This window comes from Athene cunicularia (assembly GCF_003259725.1).
Source record: "Athene cunicularia isolate RWA chromosome 2 unlocalized genomic scaffold, athCun1 chr2_part1, whole genome shotgun sequence".
Lineage (NCBI taxonomy): Eukaryota > Metazoa > Chordata > Aves > Strigiformes > Strigidae > Athene > Athene cunicularia.
In genome coordinates this window covers 37308872-37324314 of record NW_020799095.1, presented here as the reverse complement: position 1 = coordinate 37324314, position 15443 = coordinate 37308872, and the positions used below count along the sequence as shown (strand labels likewise).

The 15443-nt window shown below is 37.0% G+C and overlaps 1 protein-coding gene across 10 annotated transcripts in view; it reads left to right on the top strand.

Moving 5' to 3' along the window:
- ARHGAP12 (Rho GTPase activating protein 12) overlaps positions 1-15443 on the top strand; it is an 80504-nt gene that overhangs the window by 25892 nt on the left and 39169 nt on the right. For 8 of the 10 annotated variants that reach the window (XM_026841851.1, XM_026841855.1, XM_026841858.1 and 5 more), the window contains one exon: positions 9729-9992. The exons of the other annotated variants lie outside the window; for them this stretch is intronic. In XM_026841851.1, coding sequence (XP_026697652.1) covers positions 9729-9992 — 264 coding nt within the window. The remainder of the gene's footprint in view (positions 1-9728; positions 9993-15443) is intronic. 10 annotated transcript variants of the gene reach the window in all.

Sequence of the window (15443 nt, the reverse complement as noted above, 5' to 3'; positions counted from 1 at the left end):
CCCCCCCCCCCCCCCCCGGCAGAAACTAGCAGCTCTTATTATTGTCTAACTGATTCAGATTTAGATATTTGAAGGTAATTCCTTGTCCCAGACACCTTTTGGGGTTTAGTGATGCAGCTAAACCTCCTTAAGAACTAACAGGTTCTGGAAGAGAAGGTCCTGTTTTCCTGTCTCTTCAAGTCAGTCAGACACTTCAAAGGCATCTCTGACCTTGCAGTGACCTGCAAACACCTAGAGGGTCTAAAAGTGGGATAGTCTTGTTTGTTTTTTGTTTTTAAAGTCTCAGTGGGGTTAACTTACTGCCATTCTAGTTTCTTTCCATCAGCTTGCTGCAGTGTCACATCAGCATCATGGGGGCAGAGCAGAAGAGAGATGAGATTGCTTCTCTTTGTAGCAGGTGGCCGGTAGACTGGCTTAGCTATATCTTAGAACTGTGTCAGTAGTCTTTTATTTTCTGAAATAAATGAATTTGTGGTTTTTTTTTTTCTAGTTTTCTAAACATTGAGTTGTTGGCTGTGTCCTTTGAACTGTGTGCTTTATTAATTTGGTGACATATATTGAATTAGCAAAAGCATTTGCTGAACTTTTGGTATAAGCAGAAGTGTCAGTGTGGCTTTTGCTTTTCTGCACGAAGGAGATTCTTTGCTTATGTGCACAGGCAGTTAGGGTAACTAACTCATTTAAATCAGCAAATTACTTTTGGCTTCCCTTTCTGCTAAGGTGAGCAAACCATTTTTTTCAAAAGAAAAAGGCAAAAAAGAGGTGTGGGTGGGTAGTTCTTTTTTTTTTTTTTTTTTTTTTTTTTTTTTTTTGTAAGATATTTTGGTATGCTAAAAAGAATAGCTGTTTAAATATTTGCCTGAAATGAGAAATAATGGAAACATCAGGACTTTGTGTGCACAGACTTATGAATCTCAGGATGAAATTGTTCTTATTTCCCTAACTTTCATCTGGTTTGTTAAAATATGAATAAATTACTTGATGAACAGGTTTTGTCATAACTTTTCTAGACCTTGGGTGTAAAATTTGATTTTTTTATTTGTAGAGATAAGGAGCTAGCACAACAGTATGTAAAATGTGGTTCTTCATATATTTGGAAGTTTATTCAGTTTATAAATTGGGCCATATTGAAATTTGTTTCTCAGATTTTTAATATAATGTTTATGGAAGTTAATGTAAATAGCTGTACCGGCTGTTTTCTGAGGGGGTTGCCTGTTTATTCTCAAGTGAGACATTCTGTTCAAGGAAACTATCCACTGGAGATTTGGGACACGTGAGTAAGTGCAGTACCTTTGGGAATAGTAGCTGCCAGTAACAAACTCGGGGAAAGCTCTGAGAAGCAGATGTGGAGGGTAGCAGCTCCCTATTAAACTGTGTCAAGTACAGCTGCTTGGATGTTCAGGAAAGGATAGATCCTACCGGTTGCGGGATATATTCTAGTTAATGTATTAGTAAGGCAAGCTAACAGAAACTATTTTAATATCTGATTTTGTACTGTATCATGGTTATGTCCTAGGCTAGTTAGCTGTGTTATACACTGGGGTTTGCTGCCTTAATTTATTCCTGTATTTCCAATATGCCAGTAAGTGTGCTGATGCATTAGCATTGCTTATACAGTTTGAATACTGATGTTGTTCTGCAGCTGCGTATGTTATAAAAAACTTATAAAAATTGCAGTTCATAAGCTCAAGAAGATATTTTGAAATTATTCTAACACCTAACAAAGAAATACTAGCATAACAAATGCTTGCAGAATTTGCTGCCACAAGCAACATTTAGTGAAGCAGAGTTTCACACAGGCAAAATCTGCATTTACAGCAGAGTAAAAGGACAACAGCTGTAAATTGTGTGGGAGTTCTGCATTTTCTTGTCAAGTGTTTGGAATTAAATACCCTTTCTGACAGAACACAGATTTGATGACTGCTGTGTTTTAGAACTGTCTCTCGCAAATTGTTACTTTTCTCTATTTTTTTTTTAAAAAAAAAAACCTTAGTATTTGGAAATGGAGCCATTAATATATACATATATAGGGTGTTTAAATTTTTAATGGTTCTGGCTTTTTCCTTCTCTTTCAAATAGTAGAATATTACAATTTTTGTTCTGCTGAGTCATGGGTTTTTGGTAACTTGCATGGTAATAGTTAGATTTCTTTCTCTATGATCAAATAGTACACAGGCTCTCTTTTAGGCTTTTGAGCTTGCCCAGTAATTCAACTTAAGTAACTTTTGAGTAACTTGGGAATCTTATCAGAGGTGATGTTTACTTTCCCATCTGCACTTTCCACGGGGGCATGGCTTTTACACTGCTTTGTGTAAGCACCAGACCCTCAAAAGTACACTTAAATGCTAGGGGATCTGTACTTTTGAAGATGTGGAGAAAAAATTGCCATTCAGTTCCAAGTGACTTCAAGTTCCAAGTGACTTAAAACTAATGGAAACTTTTTCTTGACCTTTTAAGCTACTGTCAGTTCAAATAACAGCATTCTACACCCACCCCCACCCCCCCCAATTATATCTTGTAAAACTGACTTTTTAGATGTGCTATGGTACTGTAGTGGTGACAACATAGAAGTGTTCCATGAAGATGTTAATGCCTTGTTTTAAAAAATACTTTGACCTCTCTGAGGTAAATTAGATATACCTATACATTAATTCAGTTAAAACAGTAAATGGCTTGTTAAGTGAGGGCTTTCTAGTACTTCTGAAACTTTAAGAGATTATTCTGCTGTAATGCTTATAAAACAAGTAAAGAACTTGTGTTCTCGTGACACTGTGCTTCTGAAAAGCAGTAGCTGTTGGCATATTACATGGCAGTTTTTCACTGGAGAAAGCAAGTTATACTTTTCCAATGTTTTATTAGTGTGCTATCTTGGGTTTTTATAGAAAACAATCCTTGAGAGACATCACAAATGATTCCCAAGAGCTTTATTCTTCACAAATCTGTATTCAAACATGTACTGCAGGTTTTTGAAGTAGGTTGCAATTACTATATTATGTCTGTTGAAAGTATCAGGGTTTTATCTGGTGAAGTAGACAGGGTGAAAAAGGAGTGAAGAAAACTTACTGGCTGACTTTTTCAGCCTTGTTAAATTAGGCCACTCCTAATTGGGGTAAGGTTGTTGTGTAAGCACGTATGAAGTAAACTGCTTCATATGGTATTTAAATTTCCTACTATAGGAAAAGCAGCTTTGTCTATATCCATGGACAAAAGCTTTTTTATGGAAGGGAGAAGCGAGATTGTGCAAGTGGTGAAGTACAAGTACGGTAAACACTGTCATCTTTGTGCGTGTTTTACAAAGGATCCCATTGTAAGATCTTATTTCCGTTTTTTAAAGTATTTGACGTCACTGCTGCAATCCTTCGATCAACTATATACTTTCTTTTATTGCTATAAACTTCCTGAGTTCATATGTAATAGTTGTGCTCACTGAGATGCTCATGAGCACGACAGAAATGTGAATGGGAAATCTGTAGAGTGTACAAGAAAAAAAAAGATTTTCCATCAGTTTTCTTTGATCGGTCACTTACGGTGGATGGTCTGGGAGTATTGTCTCAGGTAATCTGACACAGCCAACTGCTCTCCTCTGTCTCTAGCAGGCCATGAGGTACCAGAGAGTCTGCTGCAACAGCCACTTTCCACTTCTGTTTGTAAGTGCTTGTGAATGTGAGGAAGCAGCCACCTCTTGGCTTTCCATGCTGCAGGATTTTTGCAGTACAGTTTAATGAATCATTGTCTTGATGAATATGAAAAAAAATTATGTCACTTTGTTTGGGCTACCAAGCAAAGGGAATGTATTCAGTTTTAGAGACTTTTTGCTGCTCAACTAGATTTTTTTTTTTTTTTTTAATTGATAAGGCATTACAATATCACCAGATAAAGATTTCTATTTTCAACAACTTCGGGTTTTTGGTTTTTTTTTTTTTTTGCATGTGTGTTATGGGAGAACTAAGCAGAAGCGAACTTAAATGGCTGAAATAACACAAGTACCTTCTGGCAGAACGTGATGTCCTATGTACCAAGACTCTTTGTGTCATAATTTAGTTTCATAAATCAAAATGTTAGTAGATGTATTTACATTAAAATATGTATGTAAATAACTCCAGAAATAAAGTAATACCTCAGCATGTAATTCAGTGTATGTAAAATGCAAAATTGACCAAAAGATAAATTAGTGAAAGTGAATTAGATGCTTAATTTTAATGTTATCAATCTGATGGGAAGTTATTGGCTAACCATTTAAAAAAAATTACTTTGAGTGTATCTGCTTAATTTTTAAATGGGACATTTTAAACATTTAAATGTTGAATGGCCTTTACTAGGTATATATATTTGTATGATTTATCTGGGATTTTAAGTCTACGTTGCTTTACAATGTCTTTTTTTCTTATCACTTTATAATGGCAGATCAGCAAACATGAGAACTTTAGTGCAGTTAGTATTGCACTATTATAGCTTGTCTGAAATTTATACTTAACTATTAACAGGCTTCAAATATTTATTGTCATCTTTTTACCTGTTAGAGTGAATTATCCAGTTAAAGTTGGAGAAGGTTAGTGCATAAAAAATGGTTTGGGTTCCCATTTCAGTTTGGCTTGTTAAATTAGTTTGCTGTCTTCACCTTTGAAGTAGTAGAGGACTTGCTGAAAAATCTCCCTTGTGGATTTTTGGGTATTACAGTAAGTTTTAAATGTGCCTGAATATGTAAAAATGAAAGGAGGGTGCAGAACATGTCTGTAAAAATATAAGCCAAGAGCAGAAAGAGGAAGGAGGAGATGAGCTAATTATTCCAGCTGAAGCTGTCACTTTGTGAAAACGAAACTGTAGAGTTTTTGAGAAATTTTTTTTTTTTATATTATTCCTGTTGAATAAAGCTGGTATTGAAGTCCCAGGCCTTCTGAAAAAGGACAGTGGCAATTCTTTGGCAAGAAACTTGGTTGTTTAGGGAACTGGGATGCTTCATTCCCTGTCTTGGGATGCTGTGGGATGTGCCTGTTCTCTCCCCTTTCTCGGACTTGCTGCTGCAAAGAGTCAGTATTCTTTTGTTTTCCTTCAGTATAATGATGTTCTTCCTCATTAGTATGGACAATCTGTTGGTTTTAACTTCATAAAGAGTATTAAGATGACATTTAAAAATGCTTTAAAAATATTTTTTTCATTTTTAGCAGTTATGGTAATCTGAATGGTGCTGCTGAAATGGAAGCTTTTAATTTCAAGTTCATAATACTGAGAAAAGCTGCAAACAGAGGCATGACAACTAGAACAATTTATATGTGGAGGAGGGAAAATCACGTATGGTAGGTCATGCTTTACAGGCTACCATTGCAGTTCTTTAAGCAGTTGTTATGATCTAGAAGTTTTGGTTTGGATTAAGTGCTGTGAAAAGAAAAAGGTAATTGCCAGTTTCAAGGAAGCTGTTTTCTGCCTTTTAACTGCTGGCATCCTTGATGCAGTGTGTTCTCATTGCATGAAAATAAACCAAAAGTGAGTTTAGGTGGTGGACAGGGAAGAGATCTATAGTCCTTGTTTCTCCCAGAACTTCAGTCCTATCCTGTTGGAGTGCACTGAACTTTTTTTAAAGTTTGCTTTAATTTTGAACACTTAAATATTGCCATCTGAAAAAAGCCATTTGTATAAGTTAACATTAAAATTTAAGGTATCCTCTGAGAAGCTGATAATGCCTTTTGGTAATGAAAAGTACCTTGTGAAGTATAAGTTTGCTTTTCACTCCACTAGTGGAAGTGTTCAGAGGCCTGATAGTGTATCTGCAGCCTTTGTTGAAAATGTTGACTGTTCATTCATGAATGATTAACAGGTGGTTTTATTTAAAGGTGTGTATCTGCTTCCTACTGTGTCAGTATAAAAACTATCTTCTGAAAAAGTTGTGTGTACAGTTCCTATTTGAAGAATCTTGTGAGTTTGATTCTGGAAACTGTCCAGCCTGCATGAAACTCTCTTCCTTATCAGTTTGCAAGGATTTAGTACAAGCAGACATTTCTGTGAGATTGAACTTAAATACAGCAGACTTCTAAAGTAATAAATACAGAGCATTACTGAGCTAGGGAGAGGTCATTATAATCATAAAGTTGTAATAGTACTTAATGGGTTGTACAATTTTCATTCAAGATGTAGCATCATAGAATTATTTCTGGTTTTTTAATTTTTCTTTATCACTTTTCTCGCAAGAGTCCTTCACTGCTCTTAGTAAGAGAAAGCAACACGAAAGTCTGTAATCTGTAACAAATAGAAAAGGAATGTTGAAATGTTTTGAGTATAAGACATTTTGTGTGTGTGTGCATGGGTGTGTTGAAGGACATGTTCTTGTGATTTTGATAGTGAGAAGACAGTTTCTTTTGGTAGATTAAATTCCATGTTTATGAACGTTCAGAGGTTGTTAGTGCAGAAATAAAGCCTAGGGAGTGAAGTTCTAGCTGGAAGTCCTCATGTATGTACAGAGCTATTTAGTGTTTAGCATATATTTAAGTTTCCCTTAACTCTGCATGCCTGCTTTTGGGAAAACAGCTATGGAAGTGGTCAGAAACTATTTTGTTCTAGGTAGTGCTTTATCTATTCAAATTTGTACACTGGCAATGAGTAATGGGTTTAGTAAATGAAAAGAATACAGTTAAATTAATAAATAAAGGTTTTTGCAGAACGCTGTCTTAAAACAGTTCTGTGAAATGAAACTGCAAGGTGGTACAGGGCCCGGGAGCTCTACAGGGACATCTAGTGGGACTTGACTGTCTCCCAACCGGGGGGAGGGGGAGCAAGGATTGACCTTCCTGCCAACACCGACGCAGAAAGTACACTAAAGTTAATTTCAGGAATTTTTGCGCTTTCTAAAAGCTGCTTTTCTCATCAACAAACGAGAAATTCTTCACAAAATTAGTCTTGATAAGTTTGGGTGCTCTTGAACTGAGCATTATTGTAGACACAACAACATAGGTCACTGCGTGGCGGAAGGTATGAGGAAGTATTACTGTATGCTACGTGGTTATTTAAAATAGTTTCTGATAAGAAAGTTGTATCCCTCAAAGACGTAATTATGAGCTAAACTGTGTGTTGTAGTTACATTGATGGCTTTGCCTTTTTTGTTTGGTTGTTTTTTTTTGTTTTGCCAAAAGCAGTAACTTAAGGGCGCTTTTAAAAAATTTTGCAATACTCCCTGAAAAGTCTGTCAGAAGAGGGAGCAACAAGGAATGAAAGTAGCGGGAAGCTTCATTGGCAGGACAGTCTTGTTTGTTCCAGACAAAAGTTCTGGCTTTCCCTTGAAAACCAGAAATTGGTATATTAAGTTTGGAAGTACTAAGCATTCAGAAGAAAACCACTCATTATGCTTTCATATGCTGTTACTGTTTTAAACTTAACTAGTATGGTGCCTGAGTTATGTTGCAGTAGGCTGTCAGCTTCCAGTATTGGCTTAAGCCATATGTATCCTCCAGTTTCATCTGGAGTTGTTCTGGTTATAATGCTGAACCATTGAAAAACTCACTGTGAAACCTCTGAGCCATATTCCTATGTGTTGCTTGAGAAAATGTTCTAAAAACTGTCAAGGATTCTGTGTCATAGCTTTTTCTATTTGGAAAACACTTTTATTAATACACAGAAGTGTTCTTTTAATAATGGCATTTCACTGTTTTAATTAAAACAAAAAAGCAGCTGGCAAATGGAGGCTAGACAGTAAATCCTTCTTACTGTGTTGTGTGGAAGAGCAATTTTAGGACAGGAGTGTTGTGCAAGCCAGTGGCCTCCTGCTGCAGCAGCCAAGGCACTCGATGGTACCACTTTTGCCACTTCCTTGAAATAGAGGAAGAACCTGAAGGTTTGTGCATTCCCTGGTGCAGGTGTTTGTCGGTGCTTCCAATTACAAGCCTGGTGGTTTAATGGCAGGATGACTTACGTGGAAAATGCAGCTATTCAGCTTGACTGGGAAATGAATGCAGAAACTGCACTTTTCGATGAAGATACCTCAAGGTTACTCTCCCAGCATCCCAGGGAGTTGACGTTCGTCCTTGAAAGCAGTGAGGCAATACTTTTTTCATAGTAGTGTTCTTTATGCTGTTAGTGCTCTCAAGAGCAACTCTACTAAAGGCAGCTGATCTACCCTCCTAACAAAAAAAACCCCACCAACAAAACCCAAAAACGGGTGGGGGGAGGCAAGATGCAGATAGAAAAAGTCTTTTACTGCTCATCAAGTTTTGTAACAGGTTTTCCTTTGAGTTGGTTAGAGGAGGATAATAATTGGTTTTGGCTCTCTGATTTTGCCAGTGCTGCAATATTTTTTTTTCTTCCCCCTTGTGGTTTGCCTTAAACATGCTTGCTAAATCTAGTAAGCTGTGTTTTCTCTTTTAAAAGAGCACAAAACAAGTCCATGCCTGTTTTAATCTCATTAAGTTCCTCTCTAGCTGTTTCCCCTTTTGGTTGTGGATATTGTCCATATTTGGTTCTAGCTATGGTGCAATCAGTTTATATCTGATTGTGTGGTATGATATGCTGTCTTGCCTGAGCAAACCCCAATAATTTATGATTAGATGTGGTCTAGATTAGCAGTTTATTATTTTAATATTTAAAAGTACATTATAAAAGATCTTTTATGTAATGCAGTACGTTATTTTTTCCTGTGAAAGATGCAACAAGAGGCACAAGGACTTGCCTGCAGCAAAACTTCTGAATTAAAACCAAGCAGGGGGAAGGGATAGTATAAATTATATAGTTCTTTTCTTTAGAGTGCTTAAATATAACGTGCCTTAAGATACAGAGATGGCAGTGCATTACCAGAAAAATATTCAATTTGATTTAATAACAAGCTGCTCATAATCACAACTCTCAGAAAACACATGCTCTTATATGCTACATGGTGTGTTTTACATACTTATTATACTTTAAAAATTGAACATCTGAAAGTGTATTTCCCTCCTGAATGCATTAGTGGCTTATTTGAAAGTACTTATGGTTTCCATGAGTGCCGTGGACTTTTAACCATGCTTTCTGCTGGCCTTCACATTAGCAAACTATTTATAAATTAGAAATTGTCACTAGTGCTTTGTTTTCTTGCAGATATTTGTTGTTCTACTTGTGTGCATGTATAGGAATAAAATGTATATCCACTTATTTCTATATGAAGAGAGTGGTAATCAGAACACTCAGTGGTGTTCTTGTAATGTTTTTAAATAAGCATCTGTTTGGAAAGGCATACAGGTAAACTGTCCAGGTGTTTTCCAGAGTTTCTTAGTCACAACATTGTGTTCGTCTTTCTGGCTGAACTGTCTGTTTAGATCTTGCTGAGAAGATAAAAGTAGTACTTTACATTCACCATCATCTGTATTAGCAGTGAAGGGAAAAGGTTAGGCAAAGATGGTTCCCCAGCAAAGCGGCATCTCAGAAATGCTACGTTTTGTCTTGAACAAGATCATATTATTTACAGTTCCTGAGCAATACTTGAACTGTAAAGCTTTTCAAATCCACTGTAAGACATAATTATCAGCTGTCATCTAGAGAAATGCTGAAAAATTGTTTCAGTATTACATAAATATAGCTTGTGATATCTACCTTATAGTTAACCACCTAATGTTTTCACACCCCAGCATCTTGTGGCTGTCCTTTGTGCTTTTGTACTTAACAACTAAAAAGGGAGTTTGTTGGTTTGTTTCACTACTGTAATATGTTCTGATTTATAAGGGAGCATTCTAAAATTCATTTGCTCTTTAACAATGCATTTCTTCTCTCAATAGCCAACTACTCCACCAAGCCAAGGGAGGCCTGATTCACCAGTTTATGCTAATTTACAAGAACTGAAAATATCTCAGTCTGCACTTCCGCCACTACCTACAAGTGCTCCAGTCCAAATAAATGGGGAATGGGAAACCCATAAAGATACAACAGGACGCTGTTATTACTACAACAGAGGATCACAAGAACGGACCTGGAAACCTCCGCGGTGGGCCCGAGATGCAAGCATTAATAAAGGGGATTCCCAGAGCCATGCAGATCATGAGGTAGTTCTGAGATCACAAGCAGTGAGATTGTAATGCATATGAATGCTGTTTTGCTATGGAATTTGGCATCTGAGTTTCAAGGTGTCAAGGAGTTCTTAATTTGGGTTTTTTTGTGTCTTTGTATGAAGTAGGAAACAATTTGGGTCTTCAATCGCTTTTTTGTACATGAACTGTGTACAAGAGTAGTAAGTTGTAAAAATGCCTTACAGTTCCTCAGCAGGTATTGCAGCTTTTCTTTTAAAGATGAAGGAAAACGAAGGTATTTTGAAACTAATAGGACTGTAAATATTAATAGAATAAGACAACCATTGTAACTTCTCTGGCATGGAGTACATTCTTTCCCAGTGTATCTGATGTATTTTTGGTGGAGAAGTGGGGGAAAAGAGGGGGAGTGTGACAGTGCTTCTAGAAGCAGGATTTATAGGGATGTGTTGAAAAAGGCAAGGGGAATTATCTATTTTTATCAATATCAGTTAAATACACAGTAAAACAAAGGCAGGAGATACAAAGGTGTTTACCACTGCTTAGTTAATGCTGTGGCAGTAAATTTAAATATGAAATATTTTTCTGATAGAGGAAAATATTTTTGTAGAGAGAAATTAAGATGGATTTACAGATGAATGTAGAGAACTCCAGAGCTCTGGAGTCAAAAGCAGTCTTAGTGGAGTTCCACAGCACTTTCCACCCACATCAAAACCACTGGCATAACTGAAGCTTCTATCAAATTAAAATATATTGATTTTTATTTTAGTAGTTACATTTACACATACTATTTATAGCTCTATATTCTGTGATGCTTTAAAAAGTGTTTATTTTTTAAAAAGGGACAAATGTGACTTCAGACTCAAATTCATTAATTCTTAGAGGTGGAATAATCATAGTGAATATAAAACCAAGTTTAGATGGCTAACTTGTTGCAGCATTTTATTTAACCATTTGCTTAGGAGATTTGAATTTACATATTTTTGATTTCTGCCTTGGATAGCTGTAGAAGAAACTAGGAGAAAGGGCAGCTGAAGGAGCAATATTTTGTTATCAAATTGTATTAACTTTGAGAAAATGCTTTTCTTCATTCTGTGAAAAATATCTTAAAGAACAGAAGATGAGAACATTAAAGGTACCATGTAGAAGCTCTGCCTAGCTAAGTGTCTAGGTTCAAGGGTAGCAAATGCTGATGGGGGAGGAATTCCATCTGTGCTTTTGTCAAATAGCCACAGGAGCTTTCGGCTAGATTACATTCAGGCCATGAACATATCCTTTAGATGTATAAATGGATTTTTTTCATTAGGTAGACCTTTTGCTTTTGCAAAACCTCTTGTCAGAGCTTTGCTGCAGACCTTGCTCAAGAGAGTTGAAGCTTACCATGAAGTTATTTATGTTAAAAGATGATTTGGGCTAATACCTGAGGTGCAGATATATTCTGTGCAGCCAGTTGCTAGGGAGAGCCAGACAGTGGTATTGTGTTTATTTGAACTACAGTGGTTCAGATAAAGCAAAGGAATAATTGGGAGATGGATATTACTATTTAAATATGCTCTTGTGTTCAAACAGTACTTAGGTTAATCAGTTTCCTGACTTAAAGAAAGCAAACATTTATCAAGAAATCTGCATATTTCACTTCTATATACCCTTTTCAAATATGTATAGTTTAGATGGATTTCTTCCAAAGCCTATTACAATGTTTAGTTTTAAAATGTAATTGTGGGCTGCTCAAAAACTTAGATTGCTGGAAGCCCTGTTGTAGAAGTGTACCTCTGTGATGGTAGTGCAAGAAACAGGAGAGAAAGGAAAAAGGGACTCTTTCAGTGCTTTTGGAGATGATCTTCATAGCAGCAGCAACATCAGCAAGCATTTAAACAGCCAAAAAGGCTGTGAATGTTTTCTACCTAGGTTTTAGTAAAGCCTTTGACAGTTTCCCCCAGCATTCTCCTGGAGAAACTGGCTACTCATGGCTTGGATGGGTGTACGCTTTGCTGGGTAAAATCTGGCTGGGTGGCTGAGCCCAAAGAACTGTGGTGAATGGAGTTAAATCCAGTTGGCAGCTGGTCACAAGTGGTGCTCCCCAGGGCTCAGCACTGGGGTCAGTTCTATTTAATGTCAATGTCAATATCAATGATCTGGACAAGGGGATCGAGTGCACTCTCAGTAAGTTTGCAGATGATGCCAATTTGGGTGGGAGTGTTGATCTGCTTGAGGGTGGGAAGTCTCTACAGAGGGATCCGGACAGGCTGGATCGATGAGCTGAGGCCAATTGTATGAGGTTCATCAAGGTCGAGTGCCAGGTCCTGCGCTTGGTTCACAACAACCCCATGCAACACCACAGGCTGGGGAAGAGTGGCTGGAAAACTGCCTGGCAGCAAAGGACCTGGGGGTGTTGGTCGACAGCCAGCTGAATATGAGCCAGCAGTGTGCCCAGGTGACCAGAAAGGCTAATAGCATCCTGGCTTGTATCAGAAATAGTGTGGCTGGCAGTACTAGGGAAGTGATTGCCCCCCCTGTACTTGGCACTGATGAGGCTGCACCTCAATTACTGTGTTCAGTTTTGGGCCCCTCACTAGGAGAAAGACATTGAGGTGCTGAAGTGTGTCCAAACAAGGGCAACGAAGCTGGTGAAAGGTCTAGAGAATAAATCCTGTGAGAAGCAGCTGAGAGAGCTGGGGTGGTTTAGTCTGGAGAAAAGAAGTCTTGTGGGAGACCTTATTGTTTTACAACTACCCAAAAGGAGGCTCTAGCGAGGTGGGTGTCAGCTGCTTCTCCCAAGTAACAAGTGATAGGATAAGAGTAAATGGCCTCAAGTTGTGCCAGGGGAGGTTCAGATTGGGTATTAGGAAAAACTTCTTCACCAGAAGGGTTGTCAAGCATTGGAACAGGCTGCTCAGGGGAGTGGTGGAGTCACCATCCCTGGAGGTATTTAGATGTGTAGATGTGGTGCTTAGGGAAACTGTTTAGTGGTGAACTTGGCAGTGCTAGCTTAATGGATGGACTCAGTCTTAAAGGTTTTTTCCAACCTAAATGATTCTGTGATTCTATGAAACTTTCTTGACACAGGCTAGTGGCAGCAACAGGTAAACTAGAGAAGTGTTTGTGGCTGTCACTTTGGTATCTCTGATGGTCTATTAATTTCTCTCTGGCTGTCCTTTTGCTGGATAAGACTCTTTAGTCTGCGTAAGGTGATTTTTTTTTTTTTGAGTAGTGCTCTTGTAGTAAGTGTAACTGGTTTTCTGTTGTTATCTTTTCTTTTGTTCTTTATGTTTCTTTTCATGGAAGAACAATAATTCATTCTCCCCCATCTGCAAATGATCTGACTTACTCATACTTCTGTACCATGACTTCACCACATGATAGCACATTCAGAAAATTTGATGTTTTAATTTTTTTTATTACCCATAACTTAGCTCAGTTCTGTTTATTTTTGATGCTTGGGTTATCACAGATTGGCCTTCAGATAGTTCTATGTATCATGTTTTCAGTCATGGTAAGACCAATGGATGATGCATGTTTTGATTAATTTTTAACTAGACACAAGTTTATATTTCCAGTAGCTCAAGTTCCTTAAGTAAATTTGTCCTCTAACTTGGTTATCAAAGTTTGAGTCTTGGGAGATACTCATTGCAAAGTCATATCAATCCACTTTCCAGAAGTCATGTGTTGATTTTGAAGCTGCCTTTTTTCCCTTCTTTTTGTTTTGTTTTGTTCTGCATTTGGGAACATACTTCACGCTCCGCTGTTCATGTTCACCTTTTCGTTTATGACCTCTGAATGTTTAAACAAAAATACTTGAAGGTTGAGATCTGAGCCTAGACTACAGCAAAATCCCAAATTTTGTCTGATTATGAAGAGTTAGAGCAAATATGTCTTAATAATTAGTAAAAAAATAGATTTAATTTATTAAGTTGTTGGCTTTTACACACTAGTCTGAGTTATGCTCATTCCCTTTAGATTCAGTAATAAGGGAGCATATGGAGGAAGGTTAAATGCTGGTTGTATCTCTACTGATTTGTCCTCAGAGGAGCTTGTATCATATTGGGTAGCAAAATGGCAAGGTGGCCTAAAAACTCTGAATATTCATATATTCTAATATAGATGTAATATATTAGAACATGAAGTAGCTTATAGTTGGCCTTAGAAATTTGAGATTAGCAAATTGAATTTTATTTGATAATTAAGAAGGGGCAAGACTATAAGAAAGTGTATAAGACTTTGGAATTATAGATAAAATTTATTGGAAGTAGTGACTTGTTAATGTATTTGAGGAAGGAGTGCTTAAGCGTAATTGGAAGAAATTTGTTAGATAGTAAAGGGATTTAATTAAGGTGGACTGTAGAAGGAATGAGAGTCATATCAGAAAGACAAACCTCTAATACCTAGCTAGAAGATCATAATGTGAAGTAGAGACCAACAAATTAAACCATCAAGCTGCAGAAGAGCAACACCATTTCATTGAAATGAAAAACTACATTTAAGACATGTGGCAAGATGCAATTTAATTCTCTGGGTTTTGATTCAAAATAAAGGGCTGCTAGCTTCTTTAATCAATATGCTTTCTTATTATTTTGACTTTTAGAAGTAGAAGTAACTTTCAAGACTGGTTAAGTGATAGAAGAGAGACCGTAACTGTTCGTGTTGTGTTTTTTTTTTTTTTTTTTTTTTTTTTTTTTTTTTTTTAATTAAATGCATGATGATGAACTGGTCTCATGGTGATGAACATGTAAATGAAAAAAAGACAAGAAAGACAGTAGAAGCTATGATGTGGGGGTCCTTTTCTGTAATTCCATTTAGTGTCATAGCAGAGTTCTTACAAGGTGTAAGGTTGGACGGCTGTCTTCTTAAGATGGCTTTATTTGAGTGTGATAGAGTGTAATTGGGGGTGGGACTTAGAAAAAGCATGGATGATGCGTAAAAAAACATACGGGCAGTTAATACTGAAAAAATGTTGAAAGTTAAACTGAAAGTTACTGAATGTGATTTGACCAGTGTTCTCTGACCCCCGTTGATGCACCTTTAGCAGTTGTTCCTACTAGCTGAGGGACAAGTGAATGCTTTGGCTTGGTAAACTTTGTAACAAAGTCAGGAATGGTGTTTAAGTTTAGGCCTGCAAAGGTATGTGAGACTAGTTAAGCCCTGAAGCATCAAGACTGTTACTATGGGCATCTTCCAGATACACATTAACAGACATTTTTACTGAACAACAGTGTTTTTTCTAGAAGGATTTTCATTTTTTAAGTCTTCTGTTTACAGGTTTTATGTGTGTACAGTGTTTCCTTAGTATCAGAAGCTGCTTGGAAGAGGCAAATACAAATGTTACTAGGTCATAATTGCTGTTAACAGTAATAATAGAAATGTCCAAAATCTACCGCTTTGAATGTATGCCAATGCACTTAATATTTAACCATTAAAATATAATGTAAAATTAAATATGTGATACAATATAGATATCTTCTAAAACAGCAG